The sequence below is a fragment of the Nicotiana tabacum genome, chromosome 14 (assembly GCF_000715075.1).
Source record: "Nicotiana tabacum cultivar K326 chromosome 14, ASM71507v2, whole genome shotgun sequence".
NCBI classification, from domain to species: domain Eukaryota; kingdom Viridiplantae; phylum Streptophyta; class Magnoliopsida; order Solanales; family Solanaceae; genus Nicotiana; species Nicotiana tabacum.
This window is the reverse complement of record NC_134093.1, coordinates 17,541,638-17,557,568: the sequence shown is the minus strand read 5'-3', so window position 1 is coordinate 17,557,568 and position 15,931 is coordinate 17,541,638. Positions and strand designations below refer to the sequence as shown.

The following is a 15,931-nucleotide window of genomic DNA, read 5'->3' as shown; positions in this document are numbered from 1 at the left end:
AAAGCGACCACTAGAAGTTGACACTCCTCCAGCTCGGCACATAGCGAGACCACTTGGGCCTGAAGGTCGGCGCATTGGGCCTCAACCCCCTACTCACCTCGAGCTCCTTCTCTTTGTCCTTCAACGCCCCCTCGAGCTCACTACATTTTCCGATGACCTTCACCAATTCGTCATCCTTTTCCTTTAGCTCACGGTTCTTATCACGAAGTCATGGTCCTTTAGCTCATCAAGTTACTACTACCACCAAGTCACCGGCAAAGCTCACAGTGCTTATCATGATATTCGCTATATTTCCGCTCTATCTTTTGGATGATAGCCTTACGCCTCTCCTCTCGGCGGGAACTTTCAATCTCCAAGATCATGGTCTGAAAAGAAAGCCAGATCGGGTAAGAACAAAGTCAAAATCAACATTAAAAAAATGAATATGGAAACGGAATACCAAACATACCCAAAGAGCAAGGCCGGCTATGCTCTTCGACAAAGTGGAATCCTTCAGCTTCTCGAGGGTCTTACCCTCCACATCGGAACAGAGTGGACCAAGAGAAGGGACCACGTCCTCCGTGTCAACTAATAGATCCCGGTCCAAAGGGATCGCAATAGTCCGCGTGCTCCCTTCCAACCTCACCTCAAGTGGGGTAAGTCCTTCCCCCATCATCCTAACCTCCTCGGCATCCATATCGGAGCCCGTCTCATAATCCTCTTCGGCAACAGTTTTGCCCTTGGTACCAACCCGAGAGGAAGGGTCCTCGGTCGGTAACGAGGTCGATGTCTCACCCTGGTAAGGCATCAGGGACTCGCCCCGATGACCCTTTAAAACCCGTTCTGACCTCAGGGAGCAACGTACATCCCTCGACCCCCGACGGCGGCGGGATCGTGGACAGCAGCTTGGCATCAACTCCGAGATCTATGGTCGTCATTTCTCTGATGACAAAGCCATCCATCATCGAAATTCCCACGCGGACACTTCCCTCGCCGATACTGAAGGATCACCTCCTTCGTGGAAGCAGATTATCATCAGTCGGGGACGATCCTTCCTCATCGTCCTCGTCAACTAGATGACACAGAGGGGAAGTGGAAACACCCACCATAGTAGTTGACAACCGAGTAGGTCTCACCGCAGCTGTAGGAACAGAAATGGCCTTCCTCTTACGGAATGCTGGAGCAGGAGCTTTCCGCCTCTTCGAAGACCCTCGGCCTGCAAAAGTGATTAGAACGACGACTCTCAAAGTCATGACGAACACGCGACCACAAGGTCAGGACGACATATGTAAAAAGTCACTATATGGACGGACAAACTCACCGGTCACTTAAAGCTTGGGCCCGAACTTTTGGAAAAAGGCCAGCCACCCACGAATCCCCACTGTGTGGGGCAAGATCTGGCTAACCCATTCGTGAATATCCGTGACCAAAGGTGGGGGCTCGGTCTCAGCTGAAGGAGAAAAGGACAGAACGGTTAGACTACGACCAGAACGAGCAAAATGAGCATTTAGTGAAAATACTTACGGGCGTAATTCCACGCCTCAAGAAATCCATTTGCGTTCACCACCACGTCCTCATTCTTAGCGCAGAAGTAATTAAACCAGAATCGACGATTTGCTTTATCATCCATCTTTACTTTCAAACTTTTATCTCCACAAAGACAAAGGTGCAACATCGTCCCTCTATGGAAACTCGGCGCGAAGAGGTGCATCAAGTGGCGAAGAGAGACCCTGCAGCCAGCCAATTTCACGTACTTTGTCATCATGAGGATGAGCTTGTAGATATAAGGAGAAAGCTAAGCCGGGCAAATGTCGTAGTAGCGGACGAATTCCTCTGCCAATGGTAGAATTGGAAAAAAGTAGCCCACGTAGAATGGATATGCGTAGAACGCGTAATATCCAGGGCGATGAATTTGCACCACATCGCGTCCAGCCGGGATGAAATCGATGTGGACTAGAATTTTGAACTTCGCCCTGAAATTAGCAAGGGCAACCGTGTCCATCTCACACTCTACGGCCTCAGGGTCATGCTCGGGTAGCTTTGAGAAGTCAGTTCTAGCCTTCTCGCTACGGGGAATTATTTTCTCCACTGTAGGAAAGCTTTCATCTTCTGCAGCAATAGCAGGCTCCACCGTCATGGGGAGGCATGCACACTGCCAAAGGAACAGGGTTAGGTACCCCCCAGAACTGGAAGACATACTAACCATTTTAGTTTATGAATAGAGGGGATATAAATGCAGAAGAGTCAAGTAGCAAGAACCACCGAAATCAGTGAAGGCAGGAGTATGAAGTAAGGTCAAGAAAGCAGAGATTCTGATTGAGGAAGAAGAAGATATGAAAATCCAATTTTTAGAATGCAAAGAGTGAATCGAAGGATTGAGTATCCCCATTTATAAAAGTTAGGGCATCAATATCGAGGAAGAAAACCACAGTTGCCCAGCTCAAAAATCAAAACGACGGAGGGGCGGGAAACGATACAAGGTATCGAGAAAATGTGTAATAATGACATGACGTCATTCTGAAACGACGTGACCCTAGGTCGTGGCTCACGGAAGGCCACGTTTCCTTCCCGTCCGAAGCGCTGCTACTTGACCTGCTCGCATAAAACTTCTCAACCCTAATTGACAGAGTCCGCTCATCAAGGTCGCCCAGGGTCGACATCAATAAGCAGAGGGACTAACTGTATGGATCAAAATTTACCTCAGTGGGATTTAGCAGGAAGTAGTATCATGAAAAGCGATATGGTCGAGGTCGATTAGTAGATAACGGGGCTCGTAGCCGAGTAGTCAATAACGGCCGAGGTCGATTATCAAGGGCAGTGCTAACGGCTAATTTTTGTAATAGAATATTCTATTGAATATTCTTAGTGTCTGTACTTTTAGGGTTGACTAGAGAATATCTAATATAAATAGAAAAAGAGATAGGGGGAGAGGGATATGTAATATTCTCTGACAAAAACATTCTTGGAAAAGCAGACTTTCTCTCTAGATAAAAGACAATCACTACCTTTCTAAAGAGATTCGATTGTCTACTATTCCACACTTTTTCCATTAGATCTGAGAAGGGTCCCAACATTCTAGTATTTGTGTATCATTCATCATTGTCAGAAAGAAGAATCATCCACCTCATTCAATATTGGGTGAATCATTCTCCTTATTTATTTTAATGTCATTTATCGTTATTTATTGCTTGATATTCCCCCATCATTAATGATCTTGAAACATTGAATGTACATTATATTTAATCTTCTCTCAACACTGTTCTTGCGTTATTTGTGTTAATCGATTATAGATCTAAAGTTATTATCATTAACTAAGTTTAGCCTTTCGTCATACAAAATTAATTAGTTTAATCAAAAGTTTATATTTTTTGTTCAAACTCTAATTATACACGATTATGCATATATTCTATATAATGATACATTTGTTGCATATTTATGGAATATTTTTAATTTAAGCAATTTGACGAGCGACAGTTTGAATTAATTCTTCAAACAACAAAAAAGCACCCGAAAGTGGATGGTGGTTGAGCTGAGGTAACTATCACAATCAAAGGAATATAACTTTGTCTCTTTTCATGCTTTTCATTTTTATTACTTAAGAAGATAAAGACGAGAAATTTATTTTGCTAATTTTGTTACTCAAATTTAATTAACTTTACGTGTTTTACATCTATTAAAGCAATAAGTTAAGCGAAGAAGCGGTGGTTGTTTATAATGAGATCGATGTCTGTTTTAGTTTGTCCAAATCATTAATTATATGTTAAACTATTTCTTCCGTTCACACTATACTAAAAATACTTTTTTACTTGTACTTGTATATTATATTAAAATACATTTTCACCTTTACTTGTCTACTATACTAAATCAAAAAAAAGTCTTATTTTTTATCTTACCCTTATCATTAACTACTCATTCCCCAAATTATTTTTCAAGACCTTATGAAATACTATTATTATTAAGGGTTATATGGTAAAATATATACTACAGTTATTATTTCTCAAGTGAACCGAGAGAGTACTATTTATTGCATTTAGCAAATGTTTTGATATCGACAAATGTACTTGAACTAGAAAAAGTTTTTCCAAGTCAATTCTCACACTCATCCCTCTAGTATAAAAAAAAGAAGTTTAACGTTCTGGAAATTACTATGATTTTTACGTAAATGTTTAGGATACGCAAATCCAATTAAAGAAACTTAATATCTTTAAATAGTAAAACTTCATTTATAGGCTTTCAAGTTAACTTTGGCCATAGACCATAAACTTTTAAAGCTCCATAAAATGTGAAAAACTTTTTTGTTACTTACACCGAGAAACCATTTGGATATTAGCAACTTTCTTTCACATAGTGTTTCTTCTTTCATTGTTTTGATTATGAATCCAATATATAGAAGAAAAGGCAAAAATAACAGAAAAAAAGCTGAAACTAAACGTAACAGACATGAATTCCTTTTTCCATAATCTAGCATTTTCTCTTTTTAATTTACACAAAGGGGAAAAAAGCACAAGAACAAATAAGGAAAAAGGAGATATAAGACCAAAGTCCAAACTAGCACTTATTGAATTGTATAAACAGTTTTTTTTTCTAAATAATAATTTAGGAACGTGGAAATATTTCGTTAATAGAAGAAAGTAAAATTAAGATCTTTACTTACTCCGAAATCACTTTAGAATTATGCGAACATGATTCTTAAAATGTAAGAATTTTACAGTTGGAATTCGAACCTGTAACCTAATTCAAACTATCTTTGTAACTACACAGAATCTTTCCCTGAGTCAAGAATATTCAACAAAATATATTCCAAAAAAAAAAATATTTTTGTCTTATTTGCATATTATAATTTTCTAACGAAAAAGATTCAAATAAACCGACTTGCGCCCACCTAGCTTCACCCCTGCATGCAACCACCTAATTATCAAGTGAAAGAAAACACTTTCTTTTATTCATCTTAATAGTTTCCGATCCTAGCAGGAAAGGAAGGGAAATAGATACTCAATTTAAAGTGAGTAAATAAAAATCTATACTCGATCTCATAGATATATATAAAATTCTGCCGAAAGCCTTATCTGATGAAAATTATATGTATGGCTTGGAGGAAGATTTTCACATCTTTCGAAATCACCCTACAATATGGGGTAAAAAGGCCAAAATAAGTGAAGATTTCCAGCAAACAATAAATGAATATGCATTTTCTTGGTACCTTTATGTTATTGGTAGACCACAACTCGATAAAACATCTGCCCCGAAAAGCAAAAACTCAAGCAAAAAGTTATTAATCGATTCAATCAGAGTAACCATGTTGAATAAGTCATTATATTATATTGATATACTTGATTCCCCTTTTTCTGGTGTAAAAAAGGTTACCATTATCCTTGTAAGAAATAATAATAATAATAATAATAATAATAATAATAATAATAATAATAATAATAATAATAATAATAATAAATAGAAAATCACTATGGATGGAAAGAATTGTTGGCCGATAACGATCCAAAGATACTCTCAACATGGTGTGATATTATCCGTTTTGGGATAAGCTTGTACGATTTTTTTCAAAAATCCTTACATTATTAAGAGTATCTAACTCCTTATAAGTAGCTTTTTCTTTTTCTTTGTGTCATGTGGGACTTTGTTTAGACACCTAACAAGAATCCCTTCGATCCATCCTTAACCAGAGGTTTCGGGTTCGAGCCCTAGGAATGAAAAATTCCCTTAAGCTTCCCCTTTTGATGAATTTTACACGACACAAATTCGAATTAGCCAGGTTCTGTTTATCCTTAAAACGGATAACAATTAAATTTGTACGCGATTTTAAGGATATGTGGATTGGATTGATTCAACACAAGTAATCAAGAATATTAAATAAACGAATAAGATAAAATAAATGACCAAATCAGTTGTGTATAGAGACCCTCGATTCGAAGCCAAATGTGTATAGAGAACTATGATTAAAATAAAAACCTTTCAATAGGTAGAAAGCAAAGAAATAAGTTTGTATTGCCTTGATATGCGTGTTACAATGTGTCTACTGAATAAGAAACTTCCCCTTTATATAGTAGGGGAGTTTTATCCCTAGTACAATTCTAAAAAAGGTAAAAATCCTCCTTGTACATCAACTATTGATACGTTGCCGATATCGGGAGAGATCCGTGCCGCGATATCCAGTTGGGCACGGATATCACGGCCCTCTGTTAGTCGTGTGCAACCGTTTGTAGTTCTTTCCGAGGTCTTGGAGCCCGTTCCAGGTTCAGGGGTGTTGTCTTGTCAGGCTTGATAGCAAGCACCCCGTTCTAGCCTCGATTCAAAGAGTTCTCAGATTCGGTCTCTATATCATACATTCATACTTCTTACTTCGTTTGACTCAACGAGAACTCGGGAGATGTGGTGATCCCGAGTTTACCCGTATACAGGTTCCAATGCGGATTTCAAACCCAAGATGGAAAATAAAATAATAATATATAGCAAAAGACAAAGCAGCCACTATTTACTGTCTATTACTCAACTTTTGTCTCTCTTTAACACCGTCCGTACCCTCTATATATCTTGTAAACTTCCTCAACTCCTCTCCCACATCTCTAAACCTTTAATTTCTTTTAATTTCCCTCCTCCTCCTCCTCCTCCTCCTTTTTCCTTCTTCTTCCCATTGAAAATCAATGGTGAAGTTCTCTAAAGAACTTGAGGCACAGCTAATCCCAGAATGGAAGGACGCCTTTGTAAATTATTGGCAACTTAAAAAACATGTTAAGAAAATCAAGATATCAAGAAAACCAAAGCATGTTCAAGATGGAAACTCTGCTCTTGATTTTGGTCGATCCATTTTCGACTCCATTCGTTCTTTTACCATAAATTTTCATAAAGCTGCTGATAAACCTGAAGTTTCTCAAGTATGTTAATTCTCCTTCTTTTTCTTGATATTGGTACTACTATCTTTTTACAAGGTGGTGAAAGTATACAAGAGGTTTGTTTATTTTATGTGTAATTCTTTAGTTCAAGTTCATTGTCCTTTTGTTTGAAAAAGAAATGAAAGGGTGACATTATTTTCAGGCAAAAGTCTTAAAAACATTTAATATATAGCCCCTGTCCACAACACCACAACAAACAACAACATAACCTGATCTCGTGTCTAAGTAGACCTAGACTTTACCCCTATCTTTTGCGAAGGTAAAGAGGCTGCACCATCACAATCAATAGCATCAAATGTATATTCTTCCTTTTTGCCACCTTTTCTTCTCCTCAATGAAAATGGTTTTTCTTTAACTTTTTACTCTTAATATTTTTTTTATTTCCCTACATGGAATTTCTTTATACTATTCTTCATGTTGAAGTTGAAGTCACCGGAAAATCAAGAAAATATCGTGTTAAAATGGTTTATTATTGGATTGAGGTGGAAGGTGAAAGGGTGTGTGATTTAGCATGGAGGCAATAATGAAACGGTTTTTGTATCATTTTGTATCATGAAACTATCGTGAAGAGTTGAAACAAGTACAACAACCTGAAAAAAAGGAGTCAATGAAAATGACAATTTTAGTTTATATGGGAAGATATATAATGAAGGAAGTTATTACTCCATATTATTGGTATAAATGTATCTTTTTTAAAAAAAAATTGTTTGTACAGGTGAAGGGCATAATCAAAGAAGGAGAAGATGGAAGTGAACAAGAAGAGCAAGAAGAAATGTATGAAACTGAAAATGAGCTTGCTCAGTTGTTTTCTGAAGAAGATGGGGTAATTATAATAATAATAGAAAATTAAATTACAAAAGTGTGGTATGTTACTAGTAGGTTACGAGTCCGTGGAAACAGTTTTTTGCAGAAATGCAAGGTAAGTTTGCGTACAATAGACCCTTATGGTCCGACACTTCCCTGAACCCCGCGCATAGCGGAAGGGAGTGTAGTATACCCGGCCAAATTACAAAGTGGGGAACTGAATATTTTGAAAATTTATGTTCATTTTGTGACCTTTTTTTTGTATTTTTTTTTTTTTGTATTTTTGCATGTGTAGGTGAGGATATTTTTTGAAATGCTAGATGAAGAGCTGAAAAAAGTGAATGATTTTTACAAGACTAAAGAGAGTGAGTTTCTTGAAAGAGGGGATATTCTTAACAAGCAGCTCCAAATATTGTTGGACCTTAAGCAAGTTCTCAGTGACCGTCGCCGGAAAATCCACGGGTCGAGATCCGGATCCGGGTTTTTCAGTCGGACCAATTCATTATCTGGCCGGAATTCTGATTTTTCCGGTGAGCTCTTACTTCTCGTTCTTTAATTTGTTTACAACAAACATAACATGTGCCTAGTTTGTAAAATTAGTTTATTTTCCTTACTGGACTTCATGTGATGTTTCCATAGTTATAAGGCAAATTTGGAATACTCTAAATAAACATAAAAGTTGAATATTGAAAATATTTTTCCAATTAGCTTGAATTTAATTTCTTAATCAATAGACAAAGGTACATATTAGTAACACGTAATAAACTCGCAACACGTTCCAAGGGGTAATTCTTTTCGAGAGATCGCGTTTCAGTTTCTAACAAGTTAGAGTCAACTAAGACGCAATTGTTACTGCTATAGTTGTCTTTGCTGTGATCTGGTAATGGATTCGAACCGTAAAATCAGTCACGAGTAGACAGCCTACATGCTTTGTGCGTTGGGCAGGCGTTATAGTATTATGAGTTTGAATTCTAACTTCGGCTATAGAAAAAGCTATTAAATAAAAGTTATATCAAGAACTTTGCAAATCAAGAATGATCTGTGTGAATAGTTTGGAGAGCATAGTTTCTCCATTTACATGAATAGTGGTCCCAAATACAAAGGTTGCATTTTATTTTTCTTCCAACAGAATAATCATTCTTATTTTAGTGGATTCCACACCATTTTCCTACAAAAGTGTCCACCCTAGGTAATTCAGACACTAAAATTTTAAACTTTGAGAGAGTACAGAAGATGTAAAAGTGATTTGATCAAAGATTTCTGTTGGAGATGTGATGCGCTAAATGCACTTAGAATCATTTTAATTACTATAAAATAATCATAAGAAAAGTATGAATACAAGTTATATAAACCGACTGCATAAATTTTACTATTACACTATTATATCGTTAGTAGAAATGTACCTTTAGTTATCTTATAGTAAGTGATTTCTTCTTGTTGCGGTTACTTCTTTTTATATTTTCTTTAGCCGAGGGTCTATCGGAAATGACCTCTTCATCCTCCCAGGGTAGGAGTAAGGTCTACGTACACGCTATCCTCCCCAATTCTCCTCCCCGTGGGAATTCACTTAGTTTGTCGTTGTTTTTTATCTTATAAGTGATTTGATTATGTAAGTATTTTTTACGTAGAAACTGCAAGCGAATATTGTGACAGCCCAACGGGGACAGAAACATCACAAACAGAAGAAGTGATAGCAGCACTAGAAAAGAATGGGATAAATTTTGTAAATTCAGCAAGCACAAGGGCAAAGACTAAAAAAGGCAAACCAAAGATGGCAATGAGGATTGATATTCCAGCCACTACACCAACACGTACTATAGCTGCTGTTACATCTATGCTTTGGGAAGATTTAGTGAATAACCCTAAGAAAGATGGTCCTAGAGAATACATTAACAAGAAGAAAATCCAATGTGCTGAAAAGATGATCAGAAGTGCTTTTGTTGAACTTTATAGAGGCCTTGGCTTACTCAAAACTTACAGGTAATTTTCCTTTTTTTAGTTGTATCTTAAATTTTTTAAGACAGATCTAAGATTTTAAGTCGGTACGCGCAGAATATCACCCCGTTATGCTAACAAAGATCTTGCCTGATAGTTGGTAACATAGTTCGTGCATGTGTAATGATAATTATATACCAAATAGAACTAGCAGTAGCAAAATCAGAAATTTCGCTAATTAAGTATGTTGAAATTTGACTAATATATAAAGCTATTTTCCAGCTAAAAGATGTTCAACTGATCAACTCTACATTTATAAGTCTTCTACGCTTAGAACTTGCTAGCTTTATTGAATTGCAGGCTCCTGTAACTATCAACTTGCTACATATTATATTAGCCGGAAACTATATTTAATATGAAAATCGAATGTTAACCTAAAATAAGTAGTCAGTAACTTTTTATAATCGGTTAAATAACTATGATAGTATAAAAATTATACGCTGTCAGTGTAATCGGTCATACTTATGGTTTACACTATCAGATAATAGTACTTTATGAATGTAGAATGGCGTGTTGGTGGTGAGAACACAACAATACTTTAATGGATATTATATAATAAGTTTCTTGTTATAATATATATATATATATATATATATATATATATATATATGTGAATGGATAATGTAGTTACATTTGGTTAGTGACTTGTGCTAATGTTTGTATAGTTGAGATTTCGTAATACAATAGATTTATGTCGTGATATTTGACTTATCTAGCAATCATTCATTTCAAGGACATTTGGAAACAAACAAGTAACAAACAATAAAGTTCATTTTTTGTAAAGGGAAATAAAGGGAAAAAGCAACAAGAAGATGACAAAAGAAAAACAGTATGAGGAAAGAAAAAGAAAGAACTAACAATGAAGATATTGCATTAAACGTTTAGCAAATATTATTGAACTCTTTTATTTTCGAGCAAAGATTACTTTCAGCCTACTGCCGAAATTATTATATCCGATGCCGAAAAAGTGCATAAAATTTATATATATTTTTGTAGATATCATACATAAATGTATATATATATATATATATATATATATATATATATATATATATATATACAAAAAATTATATATTTTTCGACTATTATTTTAAATTAAAGTAGCTATACGCTTCCCTTTATTCTTCTTTCATTTCTCTTTTTTGGGCTAGCTCTCTGTCACCTTTTGATCAAAAAGCGTTTTCATTAGCTATAGCCAATTCAATAGAAGAAGTTTCTTGAACGTAAACGTCTATAAATTTTGTTACTTTTCAGTTTACATGCATGAATGTCAAAATAAGTTTATGGATGTTTTAATGATTTCGCTAACTTTTTTTTCCAGCTCACTAAATATGGTGGCTTTCGTGAAGATACTTAAGAAGTTTGATAAGGTAATATTTTAAGTTCGAAAATGAAGTCATGTCCTAATATTTACACCAGATCAATAAAATAAACTCCGGCTTGTAATTATTTGACCTTATTTCTCTCTTTTTCCCGTCAAACAGGTCGCTAAGCAGCAAGCATCAGCCAATTACCTTAAACAAGTCAAAAGATCCCATTTCATTAGCTCTGATAAGGTAATTAAATTTTTAATTGCTGTACTTAGTCAATATAAGAAAAGAAAATTATATTCTTTGCAAATTGTAGTCGCTCATTAACATTTTCCATGTCCTAGAGTACTTCCTTTGGTTGCCCAAATTCCTATTTAATTGTTAATGAGTATCTAATTAATTAAAGCAATTTCTAATCATGCATTGTCATCATACATCGTACTTGGCTGAAAAAATTACAAAGGATATGCCCAAATTTGCAAGTCTTTTTTCTTTGTGAACTACAGATATATCTCTTTTTAAATAAACTAGCTAGTGTAATATAAAAATCGCAAGTTGTCTGAAACACCACGAGTATTTTTAAAAAATAAATATGTGCAGGACTTTTTACATTTCATGTTTTCATGTTTTCTTCGTGAATGTTCTTTAAAGGGAAAAAGGAGGTTTCATAAATTTGTGGGATATGATCAAGATGTCATTAAGTACTTTTAGTATTATATTATATATCATGAAATGGAAATAGTTTTTGTATTATTAGTGGTGATTAGTGGATGTTGATGATTTCTTTGTAATATTGGCAATGATGACTTTTACTCCGCGGCCAAAACTATTTATATTCGGTAATGTAACAAACATGTATAGAATTGTATATTTTTTTTATATATAACATGCAGAAATGTATATATATATACACAAAAAATATTATTTTTTGACTATTATTTTTAAAGTGACTATATAATGTTATTTTTCCTAATATTTTGCTAGGTGAAAATGGATGTTATGATTACTAATGCACAATATTTTTTTTGTTTTTTTTATTTATTATTGGTGAGAAGGTGGTTAGGCTAATGGACGAAGTGGAGTCCTTATTCACACAGCACTTTGCAAACAGTGACAGGAAAAAGGCAATGAAGTTCTTAAGACCCCAACAGAATAAAGAATCTCATATGGTCACCTTTTTTGTTGGTAATTCCTCACTCACCACCCACCCACCCACCCCCTTATATATAAAAATAGAAACAAAACATAAGAAATTCAAATACCCTTCCTTATATGTCTCTCTAGATCCATCTATATGCATATAATATATTATTTTAATGCTAATAAAAGGTAGTGACAAAAGTTTGACAATATTAACCAAAATTGGGAATTGAATGAGTAACAACAATAGGTTCTGGGAGGATAGTCTGTATGCAGACCTTTCTCCTACCTCGTGCAGGTAAAAATATTGTTGGCGAAAGACACTCGGCTCAGAGAATTGAGTGAGTAATGTATTTATTTAGGGGTGAATGTGTACCCCAAACAAATACATTCAAAAGATTGAGTCAACTTTAGATACATTACTAGTTTTTTAAAAAAATCATTTTTAGTAGTTAAATTATAACTAGAGATCTAATAGAACGATAAACAAAGAATTTTTTTTCGAAGTTTTGGAGTTAGAGAGGTTTAACAATGACCCCGTCAACCTATTTTTATCTAAACAAACTTTAGACAAATTACGCCGTGATCCAATTTATTAACTCAACTCATTTTAACTTGCTCATTTGATACTCCTAGCTCAAACTATCACGTCCTTGTAAGCACCAATTACAAGCCGATGCAAAGAGAATACGACGCAAAATTATGTTTATATAGTATGATTAAGGAAATGTTAGGAAAAATAACAAACTTTCTTAATAAAAAAAAAAGAGGAATGCATCTCAACTATAGTATCATTGTTACATTTCAGAGTTGCCTGCCCTTTCATAAACTAAATAACTTTGATATTGCAGTAAGATCTTCATAGAAACAAAGGTGCGCGGAACGTGTAAAATACTACGTGTAACATGTTAAATTATACTGATAGTGCAAAAAAGATTTACAGACAGTATATATATTTATTGGTTATGTTACTGGATTTGCAGGACTTTTCACAGGTTGTTTTGTGACGCTATTTAGTGTATACGCAATATTGGCTCATTTGAGTGGCATGTTCTCTCCTAGAACTGAAGCTGGTTATGTTGAAACTGTTTACCCTATTTTCAGGTACCCTTTTTTCTCACATTAGTCTCATGTTTTTTCCCTCTTCTTCACAGACTTTATGGATGTCTTTTTCCTCTGTAAGTTTTCCCATTTTTATTTGCTATTGTCATTAATTAATATTCTTGCCATATTTTAAAATATACTATCGGTTGTCAGATCCAATAAAAAGACGGTATGAAAAAGAGTAGAATGTCATTTTTTTAATGTATCTATGATCTTGAAAAAGAAAACTAAAAGTTACGGACCTTTCTTTCAAGAGCTGAAAAGTAGACCATTCACTAAATTTAGGGGTAGGTGCACAAACAATCTTTCTTAGGAATGGTATTTAGAGATTAATGAGTATTTCTTTTGTCCTGAAATTTTGAACTAAAAATTGTAATTCAGGATATTTTTGTCCAGAAAAATTCAGGACGAACTAGTTAATTCCTAACTAACAGCCCTTTAGGTGGCTACGTGGTGTCATTTCTACCTAAATCTTGTAGAAATGCATAAATGTTTAGCTACAAAGTTTTGATAAATGGAATTTTAAGGACTAAATGAATAGTCAAGGTAACATAAAGGAGTAATGCAATTTGTAATAGCTTTCCCTAGTAATTACTCAAGATTGTTAACATCCTGAACTTTGTGTAACTTCCCTTCATAAGTTGAACTAGTTACCTGAAAAATAAAGCAGCGCTATAACATGTTAAATTTGTAATGCTAAAGATGAGTATTGTGCAATGTGTGCAGCATGTTTGCATTGCTAAGCTTGCACTTGTTCATGTATGGTTGCAATCTGTTCCTGTGGAAGAACACAAGAATCAACTACAACTTTATATTTGAATTTCAACCTAGAACAGCTCTCAAATACAGAGATGCATTCCTCATAGGAACTTGTTTAATGACTGCTGTTGTTGGAGCTCTGGTTATTCATTTAATCTTACTTTCAAGTGGATTTTCTCCTAGCCAAGTTGATGCAATTCCTGGAATTCTCCTACTGGTTAGTCACATAAACTCTTGTTAAACATTTTTGACTTAATGCATATGCTTTCTAATGTTAAAACATAATCTTTTGAACTAATTCCCTTTGCATTTTCAGATTTTTCTTGCTCTGCTGATATGTCCATTGAACATTTTCTATCGTCCAACGCGCTTCTACTTCCTTAAAGTCATACGTAACATTGTCTGCTCTCCATTTTACAAGGTATTTTAAGATCTTGAAAATCAAGAAAATTGGTGTTACGAATCGTTTTTGATGACTATATTGATCTCTCTGATATAATGATATTGATATAGGTATTAATGGTAGACTTTTTCATGGCTGATCAACTAACAAGCCAGGTAACTAACCTTTGCTTTTCAAATATTTTCTTCAATTTGTTTTCTTTTCAGACATAATCTGTTTTTCTGTCTTTAGATCCCATTGATGAGGCACTTGGAATCATCAGCTTGCTATTTTCTTGCTGGAAGTTTAACAAATCATGGACTTCCAACCTGTAAGTCCGGACGAATGTACAGAGAGCTTGCTTATGTTATATCTTTCGCCCCATATTATTGGCGTGCAATGCAGGTAAAATAGCTAACTCTAGATTATAAATCACTGTTAAATAATCATTGGGATAATTACATTTTTGACGCTGCCCTAAAAATATACTTATATTATACATAATATATACATGTCATATACATAATCTTTGTATATTTGGGCTACCACCTGTAATTATATTGGGCTACCATTGGAACTTTTACTGTTATCTGAGTGAGCTAACTAGTGTGTTTGTTATCTATCTAGTGTGCGAGGAGATGGTTTGACGAGTCTGACATAAATCACTTGGCTAACTTGGGAAAGTATGTTTCTGCAATGGTAGCAGCTGGTGCTAGGCTAACCTATGCAAGGCAACCTGATTCACAGTTATGGTTGGCAATTGTATTGGTGACTTCAGCTATAGCTACAGTTTATCAATTGTATTGGGATTTTGTTAAGGACTGGGGATTTTTTAACTTAAAATCCAAAAATCCTTTGCTTAGAGATGAGCTAATCCTCAAGAATAAGAGCATTTACTATGTTTCAATTGTAAGTCCTTTGTCTTTTAACACCTTTTTTTCCCCATGCAACGATATCGTATCTCTGAACAGGCTTTAAAATTTCAATCATAGGCTTTGAATTTGGTCTTGAGAGTAGTTTGGGTGGAGACAGTGATGCATTTCAACGTTGGATTATTTGAATCGCGTTTACTGGACTTTTCCCTTGCCTCATTAGAAGTTATTCGACGTGGTCACTGGAACTTTTACAGGTATAGTAAAGTCTCTAAAATAAGCATTATGTTCAAAATAGTTTATAGGAAATTCATAGTTCTTACTGTATATTTGTGATTGTTTAGGTTGGAGAATGAGCACTTGAACAATGTTGGAAAATTCAGAGCAGTGAAAGCAGTTCCATTGCCATTTCGCGAGACAGACTCTGATTGCTAGAATAAATTTTTGATCACTTATGGTGAGAGTGGAGAATCCACCATCATTTATTGATCATTTAACAATGAATTGAGCCTTAGGGATCAAAGTGTTGCCAAGAAAAATCGCAATCAGCTAATGTTATTTCCATGTCAGTTGTATATTTTCTCATTCTTAACTCTAATATGATCAGAAATGTATCTCTGATATCTATTATTCTTAGTAAATATCAAAAGTCTCTATTTTCCTGAATTCTTGTTTCTGCTA

General features: G+C 34.9%; 1 protein-coding gene across 1 annotated transcript; it reads left to right on the top strand.

Moving 5' to 3' along the window:
• Positions 1–6,541: 6,541 nt before the first annotated feature.
• On the top strand, positions 6,542–15,916 carry LOC107814602 (phosphate transporter PHO1). Its single transcript, XM_075229366.1, has 15 exons — positions 6,542–6,866; positions 7,600–7,707; positions 7,984–8,218; positions 9,317–9,668; positions 11,005–11,053; positions 11,168–11,239; positions 12,049–12,178; positions 13,117–13,237; positions 13,964–14,213; positions 14,313–14,417; positions 14,510–14,554; positions 14,631–14,783; positions 15,006–15,287; positions 15,371–15,507; positions 15,595–15,916. Exons 1-15 carry the CDS (start codon positions 6,636–6,638, stop codon positions 15,683–15,685), a joined length of 2,361 nt encoding a protein of 786 aa, XP_075085467.1. The 5' UTR covers positions 6,542–6,635; the 3' UTR covers positions 15,686–15,916.
• The last annotated feature ends 15 nt before the right edge of the window (positions 15,917–15,931 follow it).

What these genes read in the sequence shown, in the direction of transcription:
- LOC107814602 (XM_075229366.1), top strand. Translation starts at nt 6,636, where the DNA reads ATGGTGAAGTTCTCTAAAGAACTTGAGGCACAGCTAATCCCAGAATGG. An exon ending in ACTGTTTACCCTATTTTCAG is followed by an intron (nt 13,238 to 13,963) that starts GTACCCTTTTTT and finishes CAATGTGTGCAG; the next exon opens with CATGTTTGCATTGCTAAGCT. An exon ending in TTCCTGGAATTCTCCTACTG is followed by an intron (nt 14,214 to 14,312) that starts GTTAGTCACATA and finishes TTGCATTTTCAG; the next exon opens with ATTTTTCTTGCTCTGCTGAT.